At 33.8% G+C, this 23444-nt stretch overlaps 4 protein-coding genes and 1 pseudogene across 4 annotated transcripts; 3 read left to right on the top strand and 2 right to left on the bottom strand.

The window, feature by feature from the left end:
* Positions 1-1105: 1105 nt before the first annotated feature.
* Positions 1106-3068, bottom strand: LOC120118810 (annotated as a pseudogene).
* Positions 3069-3501: 433 nt separating this feature from the next.
* Positions 3502-4398, top strand: LOC120118270. Its single transcript, XM_039138356.1, has 3 exons — positions 3502-3812; positions 3897-4037; positions 4127-4398. Exons 1-3 carry the CDS (start codon positions 3651-3653, stop codon positions 4283-4285), a joined length of 462 nt encoding a protein of 153 aa, XP_038994287.1. The 5' UTR covers positions 3502-3650; the 3' UTR covers positions 4286-4398.
* Positions 4399-5426: 1028 nt separating this feature from the next.
* On the bottom strand, positions 5427-7993 carry LOC120118428 (LRR receptor kinase SERK2-like). The gene is made up of 4 exons (XM_039138455.1): positions 7408-7993; positions 7067-7327; positions 6133-6978; positions 5427-6027 (listed from the first exon to the last, which is right to left on the bottom strand). Exons 1-4 carry the CDS (start codon positions 7838-7840, stop codon positions 5543-5545), a joined length of 2025 nt encoding a protein of 674 aa, XP_038994386.1. The 5' UTR covers positions 7841-7993; the 3' UTR covers positions 5427-5542.
* Positions 7994-17004: 9011 nt separating this feature from the next.
* Positions 17005-18869, top strand: LOC120118429 (40S ribosomal protein S13-like). Its single transcript, XM_039138456.1, has 5 exons — positions 17005-17146; positions 17228-17300; positions 17392-17530; positions 17973-18159; positions 18657-18869. Exons 1-5 carry the CDS (start codon positions 17124-17126, stop codon positions 18688-18690), a joined length of 456 nt encoding a protein of 151 aa, XP_038994387.1. The 5' UTR covers positions 17005-17123; the 3' UTR covers positions 18691-18869.
* A 1759-nt stretch (positions 18870-20628) lies between these two features.
* Positions 20629-22797, top strand: LOC120118258 (chloride conductance regulatory protein ICln-like). The gene is made up of 7 exons (XM_039138349.1): positions 20629-20853; positions 20953-21076; positions 21630-21750; positions 21861-21920; positions 22025-22084; positions 22193-22287; positions 22524-22797. Exons 1-7 carry the CDS (start codon positions 20687-20689, stop codon positions 22605-22607), a joined length of 711 nt encoding a protein of 236 aa, XP_038994280.1. The 5' UTR covers positions 20629-20686; the 3' UTR covers positions 22608-22797.
* The last annotated feature ends 647 nt before the right edge of the window (positions 22798-23444 follow it).

Genomic DNA, 23444 nt, shown 5'->3' with positions numbered 1-23444 from the left:
TGTTATACCCGATCTAGATTAATCGATCAATATATCAAATACGAGTGATTAATTCAAAAATAAATAAAGATACCCATAACTCCAATCATTTTAGTTCTTAAATTTTTATATGAGAAGAATGATAAAAGTTAAGAATAAAAAAAAGCTATTCTACATTTTTTTTCAAATACCACTAAAATGGTAGTCCAAAACCTACCAATCCCCAACTACATTTACCTACTAACAATGATGGTTCATACACTCATTACAAACAAAATAATTTATATTCTCCTAATTTCATGATTACACTTTCCTTTTGTATCCTTCAAAATGATTTTATATTTTTATTTAAATCATCAAATGAGACAGTTTTTTTTCACATTGGTCCACGTTGCATGGGCCAAAACCCTTTTTACTTTCACCCGTTAGGTTAAAAACTTCAAAAAGCTTTGATTGGACTTCCATGTCTTGCTTCTGCCGGCTTTTACTATACCTAATTTGTAATTTCTGCCTAACAGTTAAAAGGAAAGTGCATTTTACCCCAACCTTTTTAACACAAAGGAGAGAAGGTGGGAATATATATTTTCTCATAAAAAAAAGGAATGGTTTGGGATTGAATTTTAATTTATCGGAAATTTAATATATTTTTATAAGAAACTTACTAGAAAGTAAGTATGGGATTTATTTTCCTAGTAAAAATTATATATATGCATTTTGTGTGGAATAATTAAAGAGGCCACGTGTTTACCTCGAAAAACCAAATTACCCCGTCGACCCAAAACTCCAAGGAAATGCATTAAACGAGGCAATTTTGGCCGAATATCGTAAGTGGGCTAATTATTTAGCCCAATACGACGTCGGGTATTTTGGTTTGGGGACTACGGTATTTGTTATAATGATTTGAAACTCGTCATGTGGGTATGATTAGTTTTAATAAAATATATTTTTTATTAAAACTTATCACCCCGAAGTGATAAAATCTAATAAAAAATTATATAATTTTGGAAAATTCGTCATGTAGACGTGACGAGTTTTTCATACACCGTAACATTTGTCATATATCTCAAATTAATTTTCGAAATGACCGGGTTATTTTTCCCCATAGACCTATTGGGCCAATTTTGCCCATTAAACGAACCCTCACCTGCTACCCACTGCTAATGGCCAGAAGAGTTGGTCACTAGGGCCTGCAAAGACTGAGCTATAGGTCCATCAAAAGCAAATAATCCTTGACTTATTATCTCACTGACAAAGTGGAAGGACTGTACAACAAATCTAAACCCAAAGACCAACCTTTTAGATCGTTTGTCTTGATATTCATTCAACATTTAGTTGTGCACTAGATGCTTCCATCAGCCCATTCCGGATCTGCTCACCTATATCCTTTACATGACCAGGCCAGGTCCATGGGAAATAAACACGGTCGTGTTCTTTGGGGAATTGCAGAGGTCCCTGATCATGTCGAAGTACTGTGTAATCATGATGAGATACATCACCTCCTTGTCTGAGGTGCCTTGCACCTTGTGGGAGAAGTCCGATATGTTCTCCCTCAATCCATCAGTGATTGCCTGACGCTGCCTGGCCACACCAACCCCGCCTAAGTACATGGACTCGGCTTCGGCTTCTGCTCTTTTAACTCGGAGAATCTTCTCAGCATCACCTTTGTACACACTCGCAAGCTGAAGTCTTTGGGCTGCGAAGACAACATCATTGTGAAGTTTAGTCCTTTTTTTCACCCTTTTGTTCAAAGAGATCATCCAGATTAATTCTAGGAACCAGAACTCGAACCACTACCCCCAAGAAGTGAAATGTTTAGTACTCAGAAATCAAACAAAAGGGAGGAGAGGGGGAAGGGTAACTTATAAATGAATAGTGTCAATACATAAAGGCTGACATGCAAACAGAAAAGCAAAGAAAATTACCATCAAACACATAAGCCCGGATCTGTTCTTCGGCATTTTGCAGCTCGTAAAATGCATCATCAGCATGTGCCTTAACCACTCTGTATTGAATCGAGCAAAGCAATTCCACAAACACATTGTCCTACAATATGTAGCATTTCATCTTTCATTACTTTTGTGTTTTCTTTGTTAATTTAACTTTATGCATAGAAATTGAATACTAATAAATCATATTGCTACTAGTTTATTTATTGTACTAACTAATCATAATTCACAAACCCTTAAAATCAGAAGATAAATTCATTCCTAAAAGGCAACCGGTGATTTGGAGCTCGGATCTGTTCATATAAAAGACGAAGCCATAGCTCAATCTGTTCATATAATGATAAAATCACTCAAATGGCAACCAGTGATTTGGAGCTTGAATCTGTTCATATAAAAGTCGAAGCCATAGCTCATTCTGTTCGTAAAATCACTCTTAAAAGGCAAGGTTCAACAGATTTGGAGCTTGAATTATAACTACATACGATTCTCTAATGTCTAGCCTATCCCTTCGAACCAAATTAAACAAGAAAAGAATAAGAGAAAATCATGAAATTCAAAAATCCTTTCCACACTCGTAAAATCCTTTTTTCCTTCTCCTACATCAAATAAAAGTGTTAACTATATCCTGGAATATCTCACCAAAAACACGAAAACTGATCAAACGCAGATTTATGATCAATCGAATTCAATTCTGCTAGTGCTAGCTAGGCATATTCATATAGAGTAGAAGGAATAATGCGTGCAATAGAATTACCGGAAAATAAGTAATTTCAGTACCTTAGTTTTGGTTTCTATGCGTACATCGAGGGAGGAGATTCTGGTAGAAAGGATGCCGGCGAAATGCTGACCGGCGATAGGGTTAAATATGTGGAGGACAGGCTCCACCACGCGAAAGGGTAAATTATGATTGTCATCACCCGAATTTCACCATATTTTTGTTTTGATCACTATATTTTCAGAAAAGTAATTTAATAATTGAACTTTCGAATTGTTGTAATTTTTGTCACTCGAACGTTAAATAAAATAATAATAGTGTAATGTGTCTCGTTTTATGCTGATATACACGACATTTTGTTGGCGTATTGGTCATATAACAATCATTCTCTACTATTTTCTTCGATCGTATTAAAAAACTTTTCTCATTGTTCTCTATTAGTTTATCAATTTAAATTTTTTAAATTTACTTTAAAATTCATGAAATTTAATCCAAAACTCATGAAAGCTCAAATCATATTGATAAATAGTTTTTATCATTTGATCAATGTGAAATTATGATATAAAGTTTTTCTTCTTTTTTCTACTTTATTACTATTAAGATTTAAATAAAATACTTTGTCCTTGAGAAATCAAAAAAAAAATCTCAAAGTAAATAAATTTACAGCCTAAAAATAAATAAATTTAGATATTAATGTAGACTAAAAAGTTTTGATATCAATATGGGAAAAGTGTAAAAGTTTAGGGCTTAAATTGTGATTTACCGGCGGCTGGCTTAGACGATATGGTGACCCGCCCAGGACACCAGACTTCTTTTGTCTTTAGTCGTAAGTTTTCCGCCCTCTCAAAATCATTTCTTTTCCTTTTTCTTCTTTCTAAAAAGACAAACTTTATCCCGAGCCGGTAACTTTCTCCGGTCAACTCGAGCACCAATACGCTTCGTTCGTCGTCCCCAATCTTCCTACGGAAAGATAAATAGAAATTGCAGAATCTGAGAGAAAATTAAAAGAAATGGAAAATGACTCCTTGCAAACATCCCTGACATGGCTTCACGGTGTTCTACGAGGTAAAATAGGCCATGGACTGGATACCAGGGTCCTTGAAGGGCTGCGCGTTGTCCATGCTGAAAAGGGGCTTATGCGATTTGATTTAGTCGTTCCAAATGGTGTCTCGGTATGAACTTTCACTCTCAACCCTCCTAGAATTCTGGGTTTTCTCCGTTTCCATTAAATTCATGACAATTTCTTTGATTTACAGGATGTTGATGGAAATTGGCATGTTGGAGCTTTAGCTTCGTTGCTCGACCTCCTCGGAGGCGTTGCCATTTTCTCGTTTGCGAATCGTATAATCACTTCAGTCGATTTCAACGTTTCGTATTATTCAACAGCCAAGATTCAAGTTAAAAATTTCTTGTTTAATTCCATGCCTGTGTGTTTATTAAATTTGAAGGTGTTTGATTGATGTTTGTAAATCATATGACTGTGTAGGAACATGTAGAGATAGAATCAAAGGTTACTGCAAACAGAGGAAAGCTTATTCATGTGGTGGTTGAAGTTAAAAGGAAAGGGAATGGAGAGGTAATTGCTGTAGGAAAACAATGGATGGCTTCAAATAAACTCACTGTTGCTCAACTGAGCAATCTTTGACGACTTAAACCGTGTTCTTATCATCTCTTGGACATATAATAAACATGTTCTTTTGTTGCTTTCGAATCCGAGACTTGGTTCAGATAATTTATGCCGTCACCATTGTTCCCGGATTATGAGTTCTTTTGCACCAGCGTTTTCGAAAGAGTTTTAAGATGTATGAATATCGTTTTGGTATGAATGTGCACCGACTCAAAACCATGTTTAAGTTTTTGTGATCCAATCGGAAGTAATTCGGAGTTTGAAGGTTTTGAATAAGATGAAAGTTTTCTTGTAGTGGGTAAGTTCGAATGCAGTTCTTACTAAGCTTAGCCTATATGGTTTACTTACTCGGATTCAAGGTTGAATGTTGAGTATGAGTACGTGTGTGATATGTTCAATGTTTTGTAAGTTTTAAGTCACATTTGGAGTTTGAAGGTGCCGAGGAAGATGGTAGTTTTCTTATAGGCATAGTCTATGGCTAAATTTCTCGAACTGAAGGTCAAATGTCGAATATGGGTAGATGTCTAATACACTCGATGTTTTATACTGTATACGTAATGTAGTCCGTAACACCCCTCATCCTGCTCGGACGCTTAATTGAGTAAAGAATGGTACCGGTACCGGCTCGGAAGCTTAATCAAGTAAAGAATGTTACATGACCACCCTTGCTATGTTCGGCCAGGTACATTTTCTCTGTTACCTCTTGTTCAAAGATAGATCAGAGTGCCGCCATGATTATTTCTACCGACACCACTTTGAGCCTGAAGATGAACTTGAAAGAAAGGTGGCAATCAAAGCAAAGAGAAAAATTCAGTGGTAGGCTGTCATATAGAAACTTAATTATTCATTCTGCTTCATGATGTTCCTCCATATTCAAGGACAGACAGGCAAACATTGTATGATTGATACTATGATTTTACCTCTCTAGGTCGACATGGCATTAGTGCCAAGGATTATAACAACCATAAATGTCCCATGGGGCCATGGGACCTAAACCATGTCTGCAAATAGAAAGGTAGCAATGTACCATAGAACTGCATGCATTCAGAGTCGAAACGAAAGCTAATGAAAGACAATCCGCTACTATACAATTTTCCGAAGAACCGATGTCGAATTCACATGAAAACCCCATTAGTACGGTACAACAATGCACAGAATCCTTAAGGCATAGTCCTGACAAGAAGATGCCAACAATTAAAAGCATGCCCCATACATCCCCTGTGAGTAGTTAGTGACAACACCATCACCATTAAAAACCTTTGGAACCGTATGCAACTAGAGACGGCTACTGCAGTTGCCAAGTTCTTGGACCACTTCTTCCATGGATGGTCTTTCAATAGGAGAGTCGTGACTGCAAAGCCAAGCGATTCTCGCTAGTTTAGCCGCTTCATATTCGAAGAACCTACCGTGGAGGTTAGGATCGATAAAGTCTTGGAACCTGCAACAAGATTCGGCTCCCAAACGTACCAAGCTTGTGATCTTTTGCTTCCCTGAAAGGATTTGGAAAACAACTACCCCAAATGCATAAACGTCGCTCTTTTCGGTGAAACGACCGGTATTAGCATATTCAGGAGCTAGGTAACCCATGGCAGCACTAGCCTTGAGTGCTCCGAAGACGATGTCGATGGTGAGGATGTTGTGCAAGCCGGAATCTGAAAGCAGCGGATTGAACCGGTGATCAATGAGCACATTTTCGGCCGAAATGTTTTGGTGAACAAGGGCGGGTTTGTTCACTCTGTACTCATGCAAGTATGCTATACCTGTTCCAAAAATATATATATTATATAATCAAACAAATCTAGTTTAGCAAATAGGAACCACACTTTAACCCTGCAATAGATTAAGGCCAAGAACTAGAGACGAACCTTTGGCTATGCCTTTAACAACGGAAACTCTAGTGGACCAATCCAGGACCATGCCATCACCATCTTTCACATCAAGATAGCTCAGCAAATTCCCGTTGGGGACAAAATCGTAAACAAGAAAGCACTCTCCCCGGGCCTTCGAACAACAAAAGCCTCTCAAACGCACCAAATTATCGTGCTTCAATGACGCCAAAACATTTAATCCCTTCAAGAAAGCAGCATCATCAGATTTGCAACTCGTTTTGCTGATCCTTTTAATCACGCCAGCTGATCCATCCCTCAGGTACCCTTTATAGGTCGCGTAAAAGTTGCTCTTCCCAACTAAATTTACCTCCGAAAAGTTTTGAGTAGCCGTCTCAACCTCTTCTAAATTGAACCTAAAGCTCTTAAGGGCATCTTGGGTGAAGCCATTGAAATTCCTGCCAGCCAAAGGATCCCAACCATTAGCATACTCAAGGCTAGCAAGTGGTGAACCGTTCTTCCAGTAATCTCCCTGTGCTTGATCAGAGCTATCAAAAACATCGATCGGGTTACCGAGTTTTGGTTTTCGGCGACGATATTGTTTATGTGTGAAGAACCCTATAGCCCATAATGCAACCGTGGCAACAAATAGGCCAGCAAAAATAGGACCCTTTCGAGACTTCGGCTTGGAGCACTTTGTTTGCTCACATAACCTCAGATTTGCTGTCTCTGGTATTTCCCTAGAAAGACCAGTTGCGCCATACGCCTCGGGTCTGCTCGGATTAATTCCTCCGGTGGCATTACAGGGGCTCAGCGATGGAAAACCCGACCCGCATAAACCGAGATTGTTTTGAAACAGGAATCCATCATTCAGTCTCTTGAGAGCTAGATCAAACAAGTGTATAAACAAAATCAAATGGCGTACTGAAAACCACACAAAAATGAACCAATAACAAAGCAAAAGATGATTTACCAAGTGGAACATTGCCAGAAAGCGAATTATTTCGAATGTCCAGAACTTCAAGCAGAAGAGCATCAGCTAGTTTCATGGGGATTGAACCAAAGAGACTATTAAAACTCAAATCAATCCTCATTAAAGTACCCAAATCCCCTAAACTAGCTGGGATTGCACCAGTAAGTTGATTGGACTGCAAAGCAAGAACATTAAGCCTCTTCAAAGATCCCAGCTTTGTGGGTATGCCTCCCGTTAACCGGTTATAACACAGCTGCAACACTGCAAACAACATGCAACACAAAGAAAAACATGTTTCAAAGCATGCTGAAGACAATGGACAAACAAAGCAGTAAACCGACCTTGTAAGTTTCCCATGTCAGCAATCTCAGGAGGAATCTCACCGGAGAGATTATTCATGTTCAAATACAAATCAGTGAGCAAATTCAATTTATCTATTTCTTTTGGGATTTCACCGTACAAAGCGTTGTAATGCAAGTAAAGCCCCGTCAAGTGCTTGAGCTCTGCAATCGCCGGCGAGATATTGCCGGACAACCCTTTGCCTTGCAAAGAAATGTTGGCTACTTGGCCTTTTTCGTTGCACGCTAAGCCTTCGAAAGAACCATCACAAGGTACGCCTTTGAAAGTCCATGAAGATAGATATTTATCATCTGGGTCCAAAGCAGCTTTGACATCCATTAATGCTTTCAGCTCAGTCTTCTCACTGAAACAACACTGGGTTGTGAAGAGAGGGACGGAAAACAAGAGACAAAGGTTGAAGATAATGGAAGTCATTGCTTTTGGGGTTTCAGTTTCTAAAAGTTTCAGCCAAAAACAAATTGGTAGAAGAAAATGGCTTTGTTTTTTCCCCCTTTCAAATACCCTTTTTTTGGTTTCTCAGTTCTCTCGTGTCAGTCTTTGTAGGACAAAGAGAAGAGACAAAGATGCAGTGATGGCCATGCTTTTGCTTCGATAGAGAAAGGAGTAAAAAGTGAGTTTAAAAATTACATTAGAAAAATTAAAAACGGAAGGGGAAGAGATGAAGGAGAAGTTAAAGAGTGGGAACTGTTGGATTTATTGGCCTTTTTGATGTAGTGAAGAGAACAATAGATACTGTGTTTGCAGGTTTGTTTTTTTTGGGTAAACTACGGATTTAATACGTAAATTATCAGTTTTGATTTGTTTTAGTACCTACTTTTTTATTTTTTAAATCATACCTAATGTTTAGTTTTTCATTTCATTTTAGTACCATTCCGTTAAAAATTTAACGTATTTAATACTTAAACTATCAATTTTGGTCCGTTTTAGTACCTAAACTTTCTATTTTTAAAAAAACTTAATGTTGAATTTTGAACGGTTACTAAAATGAAACAAAAACTAAATGTTACTTTAATAAAAAAATATTTTTAGAATAAATTATAATTAATTTCACATAGAATTATAAAAAATATATTTTAAAATAATTAAAAAAAAATTGATGATGTGGAATACATGTGGACCTTCCACATTAACAAAAAGCGTTGACCGTTAGTTAACTAACGATTTACATCTACACACGAGGCATTTTGTCTCTGAAATAAAATGTTGGGGGCTAAAATGCTCCAAATAAAAAAGGATAGAGACAAAGTGACTATTTTTGCAATCGTTGAGGGGTAATTTTGTTAGTATGCATTTTTCAAAACTATATCTAGCGTTTGGTTTTTGTATCATTTTAGTATTCTATCATTAAAATCTTAACGGATTAGCTGACATGACATAACTCTAGTGGACGAACAACTAATTTGAACGGTGGACCACGAGAGAATGATGAATCGACTAACATAGTCAAGTTTTAGGTCCATCGCACAGTGGATCATGCAAATTGGAGGATGAAGAAATCAAAGAGTCTAACATCAATTTGGGGAGATTGAGGCGTTTTCCATTGAAATGGAAGTCAAAATCGCATGAAAAGATTCGGGATAAAAAGTTAGGGTTTCATCAGTCGACGAATACAATTATCGACGAGTCTGTCGTTAAGTTTTTAATGTCATATAACTAAAATGAAACAAAAACTAAATGTTATGTACGCTTTTTTAAAAAAAATTATGTATTAAAACGGACTAAAATTAATAATTTAAGTATTAAATGTGTGTTTACCCTTAATTTTAAAAAATTAGGGTTAGAATTTGATTTTAAAAAAATCATTTTAAAATTTCAAAACAATAGTAGGCGATATAAGCCAAAAGTCCAACAGGCCTTTCCTAAAATTTTGAGAAAATTTAATTTTTAATCCTTTAAATTTTTAAATGTCTGCCCTTACATGTATATCGCCCCCCAGTTTTTTTTTTTATGGAATCAGTCTCCTCAAAACTCAATACTAAGATCCGCTACTTGTAATACCCAAAAAAATTGGATAATAATCAAAATGAAAATTTTAAAAGTTTGTTGGTCAAAGTAGAAAATTGGAAAAAAAAAGTTTAGGGAATTAAGTGATAAATTTCCTAAAAAGAATTTTATTCCATAAAGAGATAGTTTACTCTTGAGAGTGGGGTTTTATAGAAATTATATTTTTGGATTTGAAATTTTAGTAAAGAAAAATTAGAAATGGTTAAAACCGGTAAGGAATCGGTAATTTGGATCGAATTGGAATTTTACAAAAATCTGAAAGATGTTATGAAATGGTTGAAAATATTATTTTTAATATTTTAGATCAGAGAAATTTGGTTTGGAAATGTGCAATTTTTCATAATTGATAGAAACAGTAGAATTTAGTGACTAAAACGTAAGTTTTAAAAATTTAATGGGTATTTTCGTAAGTTAAAGTCAAATTTATTCATCTTTGACTTTGAAAGATGATAAGGATGATTTCTCATGGTTTTATGATAAATAAGAAGATTCATTAAGGGTGATTTGGTCTTATCCCAATTAAATGAATATTTTATTCATTTAAGTGGAATATAATGTAAACAAAGATAAATACACCCAACATTTCATCCAAATTTGCTCTCTTCTTCTTCAAAGCTGCATGGGTTTCTTCTAATGTAAGAGAAAGCTTCAATTCAATTTTCAAGCAATTTTCTTAAGATTTTGAGTATGCTGAAAATAGAAAATTGTTACATGCAAAAAACGCTATCATTTGGTATCAATATTGCATGATAATATTGTTAGTGTTCAAGTTCATATTGAGTTGATGAAGAGGATTTTGATTTCTTGTGTTTTATAGGTTATGAAGAGTTAAGTGATTTTAAAGAATTCGTTGTAAGAATTGATGAAGAACCTAAGGATGAGATTAAAGAAAACAGTTTATATTTTGAATTTAGCAGTGAGTTTGAAAATTCATCAAAATTTATATAAAAATAATTTGGAGGTTATTTTTATATATTTGTGTTCATATATCGATCTAGTTTTGTTTAAAACAAACGAGTATCAATTTCAAGATGTATACAAAAATATATGAATTTTTAACCAATGAAGGGTCAGAAAAAAATCGGACAGCAGGTTCTTCAAAACAGATTTTGTTGGTCAACTTTGAAAATTCACCATAAATTGTACAGAATGAATTAGAAAGAGTTCTTTATATGGATAGATTCGTATTTGAGTATAGTTTTCAAAGGAATAAACAAAATTAAATTCCAGTGTGTATATTACTATATAATACTTATTCTTTAAAGATAGTGCAAGTTGTCGGAATATGGAAATTTTAGAAAGTTTGGTGATTGTAATACAAATTTCGAATTGTTGGGAGTGTTTATTGTAATTATGCCTTTGTATGGGTACTTGGTTGATAATACTTTTAATACTGGAATTTTTGTATTGAAATTTTAAGTGGTAAAATGGTGAAGGACCATTTTATATAAATTGGAAAAATTGATTCCAATGTTAAAAAGGAATTATTAAGAGTTAAGTATTTTAATAGATAATGAGTTCCAAATATATTATGGAATTTATTTTGGAAATATGTTTATGTTAGTACAATACTAACATATATATAGGTATGAATCTATATTTTGTACAGATCATGATTTACTCTGTGTTCAGAGCAATTCGAGTATAAAAGGAAAGGGTTATTATGGACAATAATGAGACACATATGTTGGAAATTATAAAGTGCCAAGGTGAGTGCAATACATGCATGAAATTATATATAGATGTTTTATACATCATTCGGAAGACTTGCGATAAGTCGACCTTGTTTATATCAGCATGATATTATTTCATTCTTTATAACTTTGACATGATATTTATATGTCACAATATGAAATTATAATGCATTGATTATGAATAATGTGATATATTTTTCCTTGAATATTATTTCGGGTATGAACTGTCCAATGTTAAATTATGATAATATATTTTATCATGGATGGATCGAATAAAATAGACTATATGCCCAAGTAAATAATCGAGGGACATGGTATAGTTGGCATGCCATAGAGTATAGCACCTGCAGGTTTATAATACACTTCGGTGCATATGGTGGGCACGACCTTATGTGTAATACACTTCGGTGTATATGGTGGGCACGACCTTATGTGTAATACACTTCGGTGTATATAGTGGGCACGACCTTATGTGTAACACTGCGGTGCAAATATTACTCGAATACTCAGGGTCCTCAGGGTTGTATATTGGGCTATAAGCTACGGTTTATGATTTATTGGTTAATAAATGGTAACCAGGAAAATAAGCTTACGAGCTTATGGAATAATGGCAAGTATATGGATAAAATAAGCTTACGAGCTTATAGAATAAATGGTAAGTAAATGAATAAAATAAGCTTACAAGCTTATAGAATAAATGGTAAGAATGTTGGTAAAATAAGCTTACGAGCTTATGGAATAAATTATAAGAATGTAGTAAAATAAGCTTATGAGGTTATGGGAATAAATGGTAAATAGGTTGATAAAATGAGCTTATCAGCTTATGGATTAAATGATATGTATATTGGTAAGAAAGTTGTATTATTTTGATCATGATAAATATTGAATATGCTGGTAACATAATTAAATGACATTTTGATTTTGACATTGAAAATCATGCATGAATTGTATTGCAATGTTTATTGTTTTAATTGCCTCACTAAGTTTATACTTAGCGTGTGATGATTTTCACGCGTAGTTAAAAAGTCAATAGTAGAATAAAGAGTTCAGAACGACATTAAGCATCAAGAAGTATATTTCAACATCAATAAGACATCATATGATGGAATTTGATTTATACTGTAGTAATTAACAGTACCCACGTTTTAAGAAAATTTTCAAATGGCTTAAGGGGTATTGATTCCCCTGCTACAGGAACCGATTCCCTCACTGTACACTGTTCATTATTTATAAAAAATATTTTGAATTAAATTTATTATAACGAAACATAATTTTTATGATATGATATTTTTATAATATCATCTACCATTTTAAGAAAATAAATTTTAAATCAATTATGAATTGAAAAATTATTTTAAAAATTCGGATGACATCCATAACATATATAGGTATAATTATATGGGTTATGGGTGTTACACTACTGATATCAAACCCTCTGTTTTGCACTCGAAGAGTTTTACTCGAATCATAACGAGTGTAAAGTGACCGACATATTGTGGCCTGCGGCAGCAAAGCATTGTGTCTGGTAAAAAAAAAGGAATCATATTAGAAAAGATGAAAAAGGAAAAAAAGTGTGGAGGACTAAAATCAAACTTTGTCATTGTCACAGTGGGATTTGTCCAAATGAGTAAATATATTAGTGGACCACGTTACGTCAGATATCACAAGACCAGGATTCTACAGATACTACGTGGGATACGTCTAGGGTTTTTGAAACAAAGCCGATTATTTTCAATGATCGACATATGTTGCTAACTAAAAATTATAATATATTTAAGATAATAATATTATATATATTATATGTTAAAAGTAATAATCATGGTAAAAATGATTATGCGATATATATTATGTCTTTAAAATGATGATATTTCATATAATAAAAAAGGTGATGTAGTATGTTTACTTTGGTGACAAATATTAACGTTAAATCAATTAATAATTTTCATTCAATTAATAGTCATTCTACCCTAAAAATAAAAATATTTTTTGATATTATATCTTATATGGAAACTCTTGAATTTAGGGTGTTTGTAAATTATTGATATGCATATATAGTGCCTAGGTTTTCGTGAGTACGTTTTGTGTGATACTGACATACTGTGACTTGCTTAAGCTTTTATTGCAAGTCTTTTTGTAATTTCCGTTATGTTTTACTATCCACGTGATTGTTATAAAATAATCAATCGATTATTTATTATATTTTAAATTCGTCTTTTTTATTAAAAAATTAAAATTAATATGAATTAGATATTAATATGTTGTTTGAAATATGATAATCATTTAAGATTTTAATATCAAATTTTATTATATCTTATATAATATATTAACATCTAATTCAGACTATCTTTACTTTTTTTAAATGAATTTTGAACCTAAGGAACAATTTAGCATCGGTTTTGCCATCTTTTCTCTAAGGCATCTCCCTCCAACAACCGAAAGATAAAAGGGTGGGATTCTTCCATGTAGATTACAGCATTTTACCAGTTGGGTGGTACCCAGAAAAGAAGGTGTTTTGAGCAGTAGAATATCTGGGATTACACAAAAATGCATGGAAAAGGGGGAAGATAACAGTGTATTATATTGTGGGAATGCTGCTTTTTAGGCATGCATCTTGGTCTTGGTGGAATCTGGTTCGGTTCCAGTCTATTCTACACCCAACAGTGCTATGTCTTATGGTGCATGTTGCGGTGCTCCCCAAACAGTTTTTTCGTTTTCTTTTGTTTATTTCTTGTGTCCAGCCTTTTCTGAAGCCTTTTTTTTCTCATTGCTTTGCTGTTCGTAGAGCGATAAAGAAAGCACACTGATTGTTTTATATGTAGTCGTATTTTATATAGTAAACTATGCGTTTATTACTTAAACTATCAGTTTTCTTATGTAAACTTTCAATCTTTTCAAATCCATACTTAAAGTTTAGTTTTTATTTTATTTTAATATTATGTCGTTAAAAACTTTAGTTTTTCTTTCGTTTTAGTATACCGTTCAAAAATTAACGTTATGTTTTGGAAAAAAAACTGAAAGTTTATGTATTAAAACGGACTAAAATTAATATTTAGGTACTAAGTGCATTAAATTTTCAACGAGGGTACTAAAATGAAATGAAAACTAAACGTTAGGCATGATTTTGAAAAAATTGAAAATTTTAAAAACTCAAACATACCAAAACTTATAGTTTATGTACTAAATGTGTAGTTTACCCTATTTAATATGGTCATTTGAGTGATCAAATATGGTAAAATGATTTTTAATTGTCAAGTGATATATCTTTAAAGATTAATTTTTAAAATGACGTCGTTTTAAACATTAATAGTCGTATCAAAATGATCTTGTTTTATTCATGTCATCTCGTTATTTTAATTTTAACAACCCGATAATATAATTATAATTTAATGATATAAAAGATATATTATTTAAAACTCATTGATATATATGATATTATCTATCCTAGTAATAATGTTAAGAGAATTCGATTTAAATGAACAAAGAGAAATCTACTACCACATTTTACAACCACTTACTAATAACTCTTGTTTTCTTTAGTTGTAGGTATTATGCATGCAACGAGTTGGAGAACCGAGCATTAAGGTCAACATCAAATTGAGGAGAATCTCCTTTGGTAGAGGAGATAAAGAGAAAAAGGTTTGTATAAAGCAGCTTGGTGGCTAGGACCAAAAAAGATTTTGACAAATATAAAGAGAATCTCCTAATTGTAACTTAAGTGTTGAAACTATAACGTTTTTTTACGAATAGATGTCTAAGCTATTTTTTGAATAATCTCGGTGTCTAATGTTACAAACGTTACCATATTAGGCGTCTAAATTGTAGACAATGTTAATTTTCTATGTTAAGTGACATCGTCACATTTTGATAATTTTAAATTTTATTTTTTTTAAAAATAAAAAATATTATTATACTTATAAAAAATTAATTTATCTTAAATTACAAAAAAAAAACCCAAATCCTGAAAATCCCCAAATCCTAGTCATACTTCGCCCTTTCCGGCCATGACCACCACCGTCAACGTAGTCTCTGCGTTCCTCCTGGTCATACTCTGTCATAGTTGTCGTCAGTTGGCCATTTGAATCACGATTTTCATCCTAGAGTTTGTGGAGTATAAAACATCAATTGACCGTCGATCGATTACGATTTCATAGGGATATTGATCGCCGAGGGGAGGGGAGGGGAGGTCGGATGGAGCTTCGTCGATGGAAAAGGGCGGCAACCTATGTGGTTTTGAGGTATTTGAATGAAGGTTTTCAAAGTTTTGGGGTTATTTCAAAATTTTTGTGTATTTTTTCAAAAAAAAAATAATTTTAATTTTTAAATAAAATAAAAAAATCTACACGTGTCGTTTATCGGAGGAAATTAATGATGTTTACGGCCCGAGCACCTAGATCGACAACGTTTGCAATTTTAGGCACCGAGATCATTCAAAAAAATAATTTAGACACCTATTCGTAAAAAGTGTTATAGTTTGGGCACTTATTTTATAATTAAGCCTTCTCATTTTATAGTTCATGTTCGTTTTTTGTTTATAATTATACAACTTCGATTCGTTTTACAATTTATATTTAAATTTTGTAGTTTTTTTAATTAAATTTTGCGGTTATTTTTTTCAATAATATTATTCTGAAAATTCATATTATTATTATTTTTGGGTTAAAAATATAAGATAACTTATTATCATAACACCGTATATTTATTGGTATAAAGGAAACTTTTATGCCTTATAATCCTTCCTTTACAAGTGGACTTTGGGGCATAAGAGTATGGGTCCGTGGCTTTAGTCGAAGGTGTGATGCATGTTCAAGTTCCTTTATTTTTTTTGGTTTGCTTTAGCGAGACCTTTAGCACACACCAAAGTAGCTTTTCTTCTATTTGTTGGATCTTATCCTCCCTTTATCATGGTACTCGTTAATATTGACAACACAATATTGAGACATAATGATATTTTCCATTTTTTAAAATTAAGGATTAAATGTTAATTTTTCAAAAGTTTGGGGGCAGCTCCCGACGTTGGAAAAAGTTTAGGAAATTCAATTTACGTCCGATGTGTGGTGTTGGGTCACAGTTAGAGAGAGGACAGAGGCTTGGGTTTGGGGCATATGGAAACGTTCGGAACATGTAAAAATTGGTGGAGGGGGGGGGGGAGTGTTTGCCCCAATACTGAGGGCATCCAAATTATTTGGTCCAATAAATCACCTTAGATTTTATTTTACCATCTACAGAAAATGATATAATATATGAGAAATTTATCATTTCAAAGTGATGAATTTATCAAAATAATATTTTTTTTATTTAAATTTATCACTTCGAGACAACGAGTTTTAATAAAATATAATTTTTATTAGATTTTTTCTATATCGTAATACAAGTTCCATTAAAAATATATTTTATTAGAACTCGTTATGTCGAGATAACGAGTTACAAGTCACTGTAGCAAATATTGTATTTTTCAAAATAAAAAATCTGGTACCCTATTGAGCTAAATAATTAGCCCGTACACGATATTGGGCTAAAATTGCCTGCAAAAATGAGCTTAATAAACATCGATCTTTAGCTCAAAACTTAAAATGGGTTGTCTAAATATTAATCATTCGTGTCATCAGTTATTTATTATCAAAACTTCATCCTCGTTTATCTTATTTTTAATAGTTTAAAATGATTATAAAATAATATGTGTTTAATTTTTTTTTAATCACTAATAACATAAATACATACTTATACGTAATTACTTAAATTCAAAGTCTCTAAAAAATAATATTTCATTTAACTACTAACATTTTAAAATTAATTGTTTTTTAAGAATACTTTGTTTATAACCATAATTATCTAGAATAATATAGCAAAAAAATACATATTAAATTATTAAAATTATAAACGAAAAACCCCGCATAAAAGGAAAAGATAGGGTTTGCCCTTGCGCCTCGTTTCCAACCGCCCAGTTCCCACTTCAAAATTTCAGCAGGAAAGAGTCAAGTCTCTCCGCCACCGCCGACACTATGGGTCGCATGCACAGTCGCGGGTAACCCTCTCTATCCCTCCCTCCACACTCATATTTCTACGTACGTTTATTAACATTTTCTTTTCTTCCACTTTGTTGCAGTAAGGGTATATCTGCCTCAGCTCTGCCGTATAAGAGAACTCCACCAAGCTGGCTCAAGATCTCCTCTCAAGATGTGAGTCCTTTAATCCCCTTTTTCGAGATTCGTTGCCGACAGAAATCCCCATGGAAATTTTCTTTAATTATTCGATGTTGAATCTGTTTAGGTCGAAGACAACATTTGCAAGTTTGCGAAGAAGGGCCTGACCCCATCTCAGATTGGTGTCATCCTTCGTGATTCCCATGGTATTGCTCAGGTTAAGAGCGTTACCGGAAGCAAGATCTTGCGTATCCTCAAGGCTCACGGTAAATTGTCGCACAATGTTTTGATTTTACAAATTACAACTAGCATAATGATTTAGCTGTAGAATATTCATTAGGGCGATAACCGGGGACTGAACCAGTATTAGACAATGGGAGGAGCTAAATTTAGATGTACCTAATAAGTAATTAATCCAAAATTCCAAAATATGGGAGGGGAAAGGTTTAATTTGAAAAGCATTTAAACTAATTGGAACTAAAATTGCCATTAGACAACATTTCCGGGGATGTGCCCCTCTGGCGTCCTTAATAGCTCCGTCCCTGGTTATTCAAATTGTTTTTGGGGAAAACGATCATTGTTTACGTACCGTACCAAAAACAGAATCAAAACTGAACCCAACACCACGGTTTGCATCTGTTATCCTAAGATGAGAGCATATTTTTGTGGTTATATTTGATGTGTTGTTATTTTGTATTGTTACAATAGGTCTAGCTCCCGAAATTCCTGAGGATTTGTACCACCTTATCAAGAAGGCCGTTGCCATCCGCAAGCATTTGGAGAGAAACAGGAAGGACAAGGATTCCAAATTCAGGTTGATCCTTGTCGAGAGCAGGATTCACAGACTTGCTCGCTACTACAAGAAAACAAAGAAGCTTCCCCCTGTCTGGAAATAGTAAGTCTACGTATTGGATCATAGCTTTATACTTGTGTTCTTCCTTACTGATGGATGGTATATTGATTTATAATTCCATTCAATGTGTTTGGGTTGCTCCTTTATGCATGTTATGCTCGTCTTGCTCACTACGACAATACTATCACCATACTTGCTTAACCTTGGTCTTATATTCTGGTTTTCAATCAATCGAGTGAATGGTTCACTTTAGTTCTCTGTAGTACTTGATGGGCTTATCATAGGATGCTCAACTCTATTTCGAAGGTTGGGATTCAAGGGAGTTGTTAGAAACTTAGCATGCAATCTCAAGTTTCATTTAGTAAATGATATTATTTATGCCGACTTGTATCTAATTATCCCAGCATTAGTTCATGTTGAAAACTTATTCAACAGAGAAATGCACGTCCTAGTTTAGTTTCCTACTTTTTTCTGTATGTGTATGTTTCTTTTTTCTGCATTATGTTGCAATGCTGACACAACAACTACTTGCTTTGCAGTGAGTCTACAACTGCCAGCACTCTTGTTGCTTAGATTTGGCATGCGGGTCGTGCAATTTCGGGTATCTTTGTGTTTCAATGTCAATGCTCATTGCTCGGTACGAGTTAGATTGTGTATTCCTGTTCTGGTTAGATATGTCTTGATGTAAGACTATTTATAGATGTTAAAAGTTCTGTTGTCTGAAAAGAGAGTTAAAGAACTCATTTTTAGTTTGACTCAATTCTATTCATTTTCTTTTTTCATTTAATTTAACTTTTGGAGTAGGAAATAATCTAAAATGCATCGATTCCTATGTTCTGGTAAACATGAACCTTGAAATAAGGTTTTAAATTATTAATTGATTGACTAATTCGGATAAACTATCTCTATTCATTATTCGGGTGACCCTAATTCAATTTCTTCTATTTATAATTTAAAAGGAATTGGAATATATAATGGATTAATGTGTCTTGCAAGGATCACTTATTTTTTATATAAAATATTATAAATAAAGTTTTGTATATAAATGTTAGCAAATGTGTATTTGATCTATGATTATATATACTTTTAATTATTTTATTTGAACAATATATGCAAATATGAAAATATTTTATAGTAATAATAATAAGGCTTAATACAAAAAATAAGTGTGCAAATTATATTTCAAAATACGATCTGGTGTTTAAAGAGTTTTTCGCCAATAATAAGTGTTTAACTTTTTTTATTTATTTTAGGTGTCCGAGCATTAATCGGTGTTAAAAAACTTTGTTAAGTGATACATGCTACATTTTCATAATTTTGAAAATTTATTTAAAAATTTTAAAAACAAAATTTAAAAAAAATCTTGTGTTCTCCCTCCCTCTCTCTTTCTCCCTTGTCTTCTCCCTTCTCCTCCCCTGCAACTTTCTCAAACGGTCAAAATGCCAGCAGCCACGACTGTCCGTCACATCCGATTAAACAATCGATTATCACGTTTGATCTAAAGGGTTTAGGGATTCGAAACCTTAAAATGAAATCTTTCATTTTCACAATTTTTTGGTGTTCGATCAGTTGAGAAAATATAGCGGGCTTTGGTCGTGGGTGGTTGACCTGGTCACATATCGTTGGTTGTTCAACCAATTGACGACATTGGTGGCTATCGGCTGTGGTAAAGAGATTAAAATTAAGGTTTTAAAAGTTTGTTTTTTTTTTAAATATTTCTATTTTTATTTTAAATAAAATTTCTTAAAATTATGATGACGTGACACGTGTCACTTAACAATGGAGGTTAAGGCCCGAACACCTAAAATATTAACGGAGAAAATGTTAGACACCTATTATTAACGAAAAATTCTTTAAGCATCAAATATTATTTTGAGTTATAGTTTGGACACTTAATTTTATATAAAGTTTAATAATAATTATTGTTTTAAAGTGAATTATTGGCTTTTTTTATTAACTGAATTGGTACCTTTATAATGCCAAAAAGAAATGTGTCATTGTAGTTGCAAAAAATGGAGAGAATAATTTCCTCGTTATTATACACATGTATTTGAACTACTGGGTTGTGTTTGTTTCATATAAATTGTTAATTTATTGATTTTGAATTTTTTATATAACTTCTTAAAGCGTTAATTTTTAAGTCGACGATCAATCACAAGGCTTATCACTATTATTCAAGACTGACTTGTCAATTTTATAAAACTAAAGTATCAAATTCTACTAAATTAAAATAGAGGGATTATTTTTTTTGAATTAATTAAAATAATGATTAAATTGATAGATTATGTAAATATTAAGGACTAAATATATAATTATTTCAATTTTATTACGTCATCACCTATGTTAAAAATTAACGGTGAGTGGTTGGATTGAATCATTTAAATAGTTAGGTGGTATGTTTGATCGAATTTAAACATTGGTGGTCAAAATGGTTAATGACCATAGTTTGGTGGTGACCGTGTAGTTTACCCTTATTGTTAACATCAAGGACCATTTTTCCTTCCGGTTCCTCTACACAAGTTGAAAACCCTAGAAAAACCCGCATCAAACCAAAGCAAAAGCAGTGATAATGGCGGTAGGGCTTAGGCAGTTCACGGCAAGAAGTGGAAACGGCGCCGGAGAGCCAGTTCTGGACACAGATAACGGCGAGGAGCTTGTTCACGTCCAACCTTTCGTCTCCGTTGCACTTGGAAATCGTGCCCCAGAATCCCCGGGCACTCTCTACATCACTACCAGGTACCTTCAAATTGGCCTTCATTTACTCAAAAGATTTTGCTTGTGAACATCTTCATTTCAATTACAAATTGAACTTGCAATTTATGATTTCTCTGGTAGGCAAGTTGTTTGGCACAGTGATTTGGACAGAGCAAAGGGCTACGCCGTTGATTTCTTGTCTCTGTCGTTGCACGCCATTTCAAGGGACCCCGAGGCCTACTCTTCTCCCTGTATTTACACTCAGGTGCACTTATGCTTCTCTTAGCAGAATATCATTCGTCTGCCCAGAAAACTAACTCCCTTTGTTTTCCTTAGTTCTTTGATCTTTATTGATTATTTTAGCTGTTAATCAATGCTCATGCATTCAGTAGCTTGATTTTTGTGCCTCTGTAGCTGTTTGATAGCTTGGGTGCAAGTTAATTTTGGTTGATTACTGAGAAGAAAGGAAAACAGAGGTATCAAATTCAGGAGGGGGGGGGTTAGCTGCCAGCTTAATATTTTTTGAAAAAAAAAAGAATCTGGTCTTATTAAAATTCGGGGTTGAAACAAAATTAAATTCTTTTTATCTTAGTTTAAATGGAATTTTATAACTTCTCTGTGTATTTTCAATGGTGATATTCAATGTTTTTGTTTCCCGCTAAGCGCTTGTAGTACATTTTCCCTCATTTACTGAGAGACGTCTCTTTTTCCTTTCCCTCCATTTGAAGCCGCTGGTGCCATATTTTTTTGTGCCTTTTATTAGCATGCACTTTTCATCCCCTTTATTCATCGTCTGATTAATGCTTTTTTGTCTGAAGATTGAAACTGAAGATGATGAAGTTGAAGATGAGACCGAGGACTCGGACTCAGAATGCAGTGACTTTTTAGATTTATCCAAGATCAGAGAGATGAGGCTTATTCCTTCAGATGCTAGCCAATGTGTGTATGATTCAGTATTTTCCTCTACTAGTTAGTTCATAGATGATTATTTCTGTCTCCGGTGATAATAAATGCCAACTCATTTATCTATTTTTTTCTTCTGTAAAAAGTGGATACTCTGTTTCTAGTATTCTGTGATTGTGCTGAACTGAATCCGGAGCCTATCGAAGGTGAGTTCCAGTTATTAATTCGAAAATCCATTTTCTGTTGTACTGGCATTTTTCTTCTGCTGACTGGATGGCGGTGTACTGTTTTTTTGTTATTCTTTATTTAGAAGAAGAAGAAGGACATAACTGGATTTTCAGTGCTGATCAGTTGGAAGATGGAGCTGGAGGTATGCAATAGTCTGAACTCTGAATGACTACTTTCTTGAATGGCTCTCATCTGTTTCCTTTATAGCTCGCATGTTCTGTAAATCCCTAATTACATACTGTATCTCCAGAGAGTGAAGACATAGAATGGAATTTCTCCCAGAATCTGACAAGCACAATCGGCCATTCTAATGGTCATCATGACCTATCTCGCAATGTGCTTGAGGTATGCTCTAGTTAGTTGCTGTTCACTCTACATGATCAATGCTAATGCTTTGAATTTGAATAAATGCAACTTTTGGAACGGAAAGCTTTGCTGTGTAGATGTCTTGTTTTCATGTTAACTTTCCATGTACATGTCTCCGGTTCAACTCTTGCATACTTTCCTACATTCCTTTCTTGATTCGCTTCTCGGGTTTGTCGTCTCATTGAGTCCCATTTGTGCAAAAACAAAACTTGCAGCTCCAAATCAACGATCAACGCTTTGAGGATGCGGACGAGATGGAAGAAGTTACTGACGGCGGACATCAGAAGCAGCCACGGTGAGCAACCTCGTGATATTTGTCGTTCAATCCGTATGCAGGAATTTCAATGTAAGGCAAAGCTTGTGTTGCATTTTAACCGAATTTGTGCCCTTACCCTATATTGTATATTAACAGTTAACCACTCGAACTGAGACGCGAGCATTTTCTTTTTCGAGAACGTCGTGTTTTTAAATTTTATGATATATTTTTTTTTTCTGTTTTTGACGAGGATAAATATCTTCACTTCTTTAAATCTTCTCTCATGTTCAATCTCGTACATTTATTCAGACGTTCACGAACAATTAAAAGATTGATTTGATACCATTTGTTATAAGATTATTATCTTCCTCTCGAAAGATATAATACATGATAGAATATACAAGGCAAAATCGATCAATGGGGTGCTGGAAAAAACAATTGCCTTAGATAGGGTCTAGTTTATTTTTTATCTAGTGTGATTGCTATAGTTCTTATCGAAAGACGTCGGAAATACCATGCGACTTCAATTTTCTAGTGGAAGATGAATGAATTACCATGCGTCTTCAGCTTGTCCAAACTACATCCATAAAAGTGATACAGAGCAAAGAAAAAATGTCGGCGATGGAAAAGACGCACTGTAATCCACGCATCTTCCTCGAAAAAGTTGAAGTATAATTCTTAGCTTCTCTCCTTATCACAGTAACAACGATCCTATATTAAAAAAAATAATATAATGGGTGTCTTGTATTAGAATTTTTTTCCCACTACTCGAATATATAATGTTACAGTCTATTCTCTAAATTTTATTTTATTTTTATAAATATTTACTTCTTTCTTGTATTTATTAGTACGAATTTCGTCGGTGTAAGGGCATCTCCAA

The sequence above is a fragment of the Hibiscus syriacus genome, unplaced genomic scaffold (assembly GCF_006381635.1).
Source record: "Hibiscus syriacus cultivar Baekdansim isolate YM2019G1 unplaced genomic scaffold, ASM638163v2 tig00110328_pilon, whole genome shotgun sequence".
NCBI classification, from domain to species: Eukaryota; Viridiplantae; Streptophyta; class Magnoliopsida; order Malvales; family Malvaceae; genus Hibiscus; species Hibiscus syriacus.
This window is presented reverse-complemented; position numbering and strand designations above follow the sequence as displayed.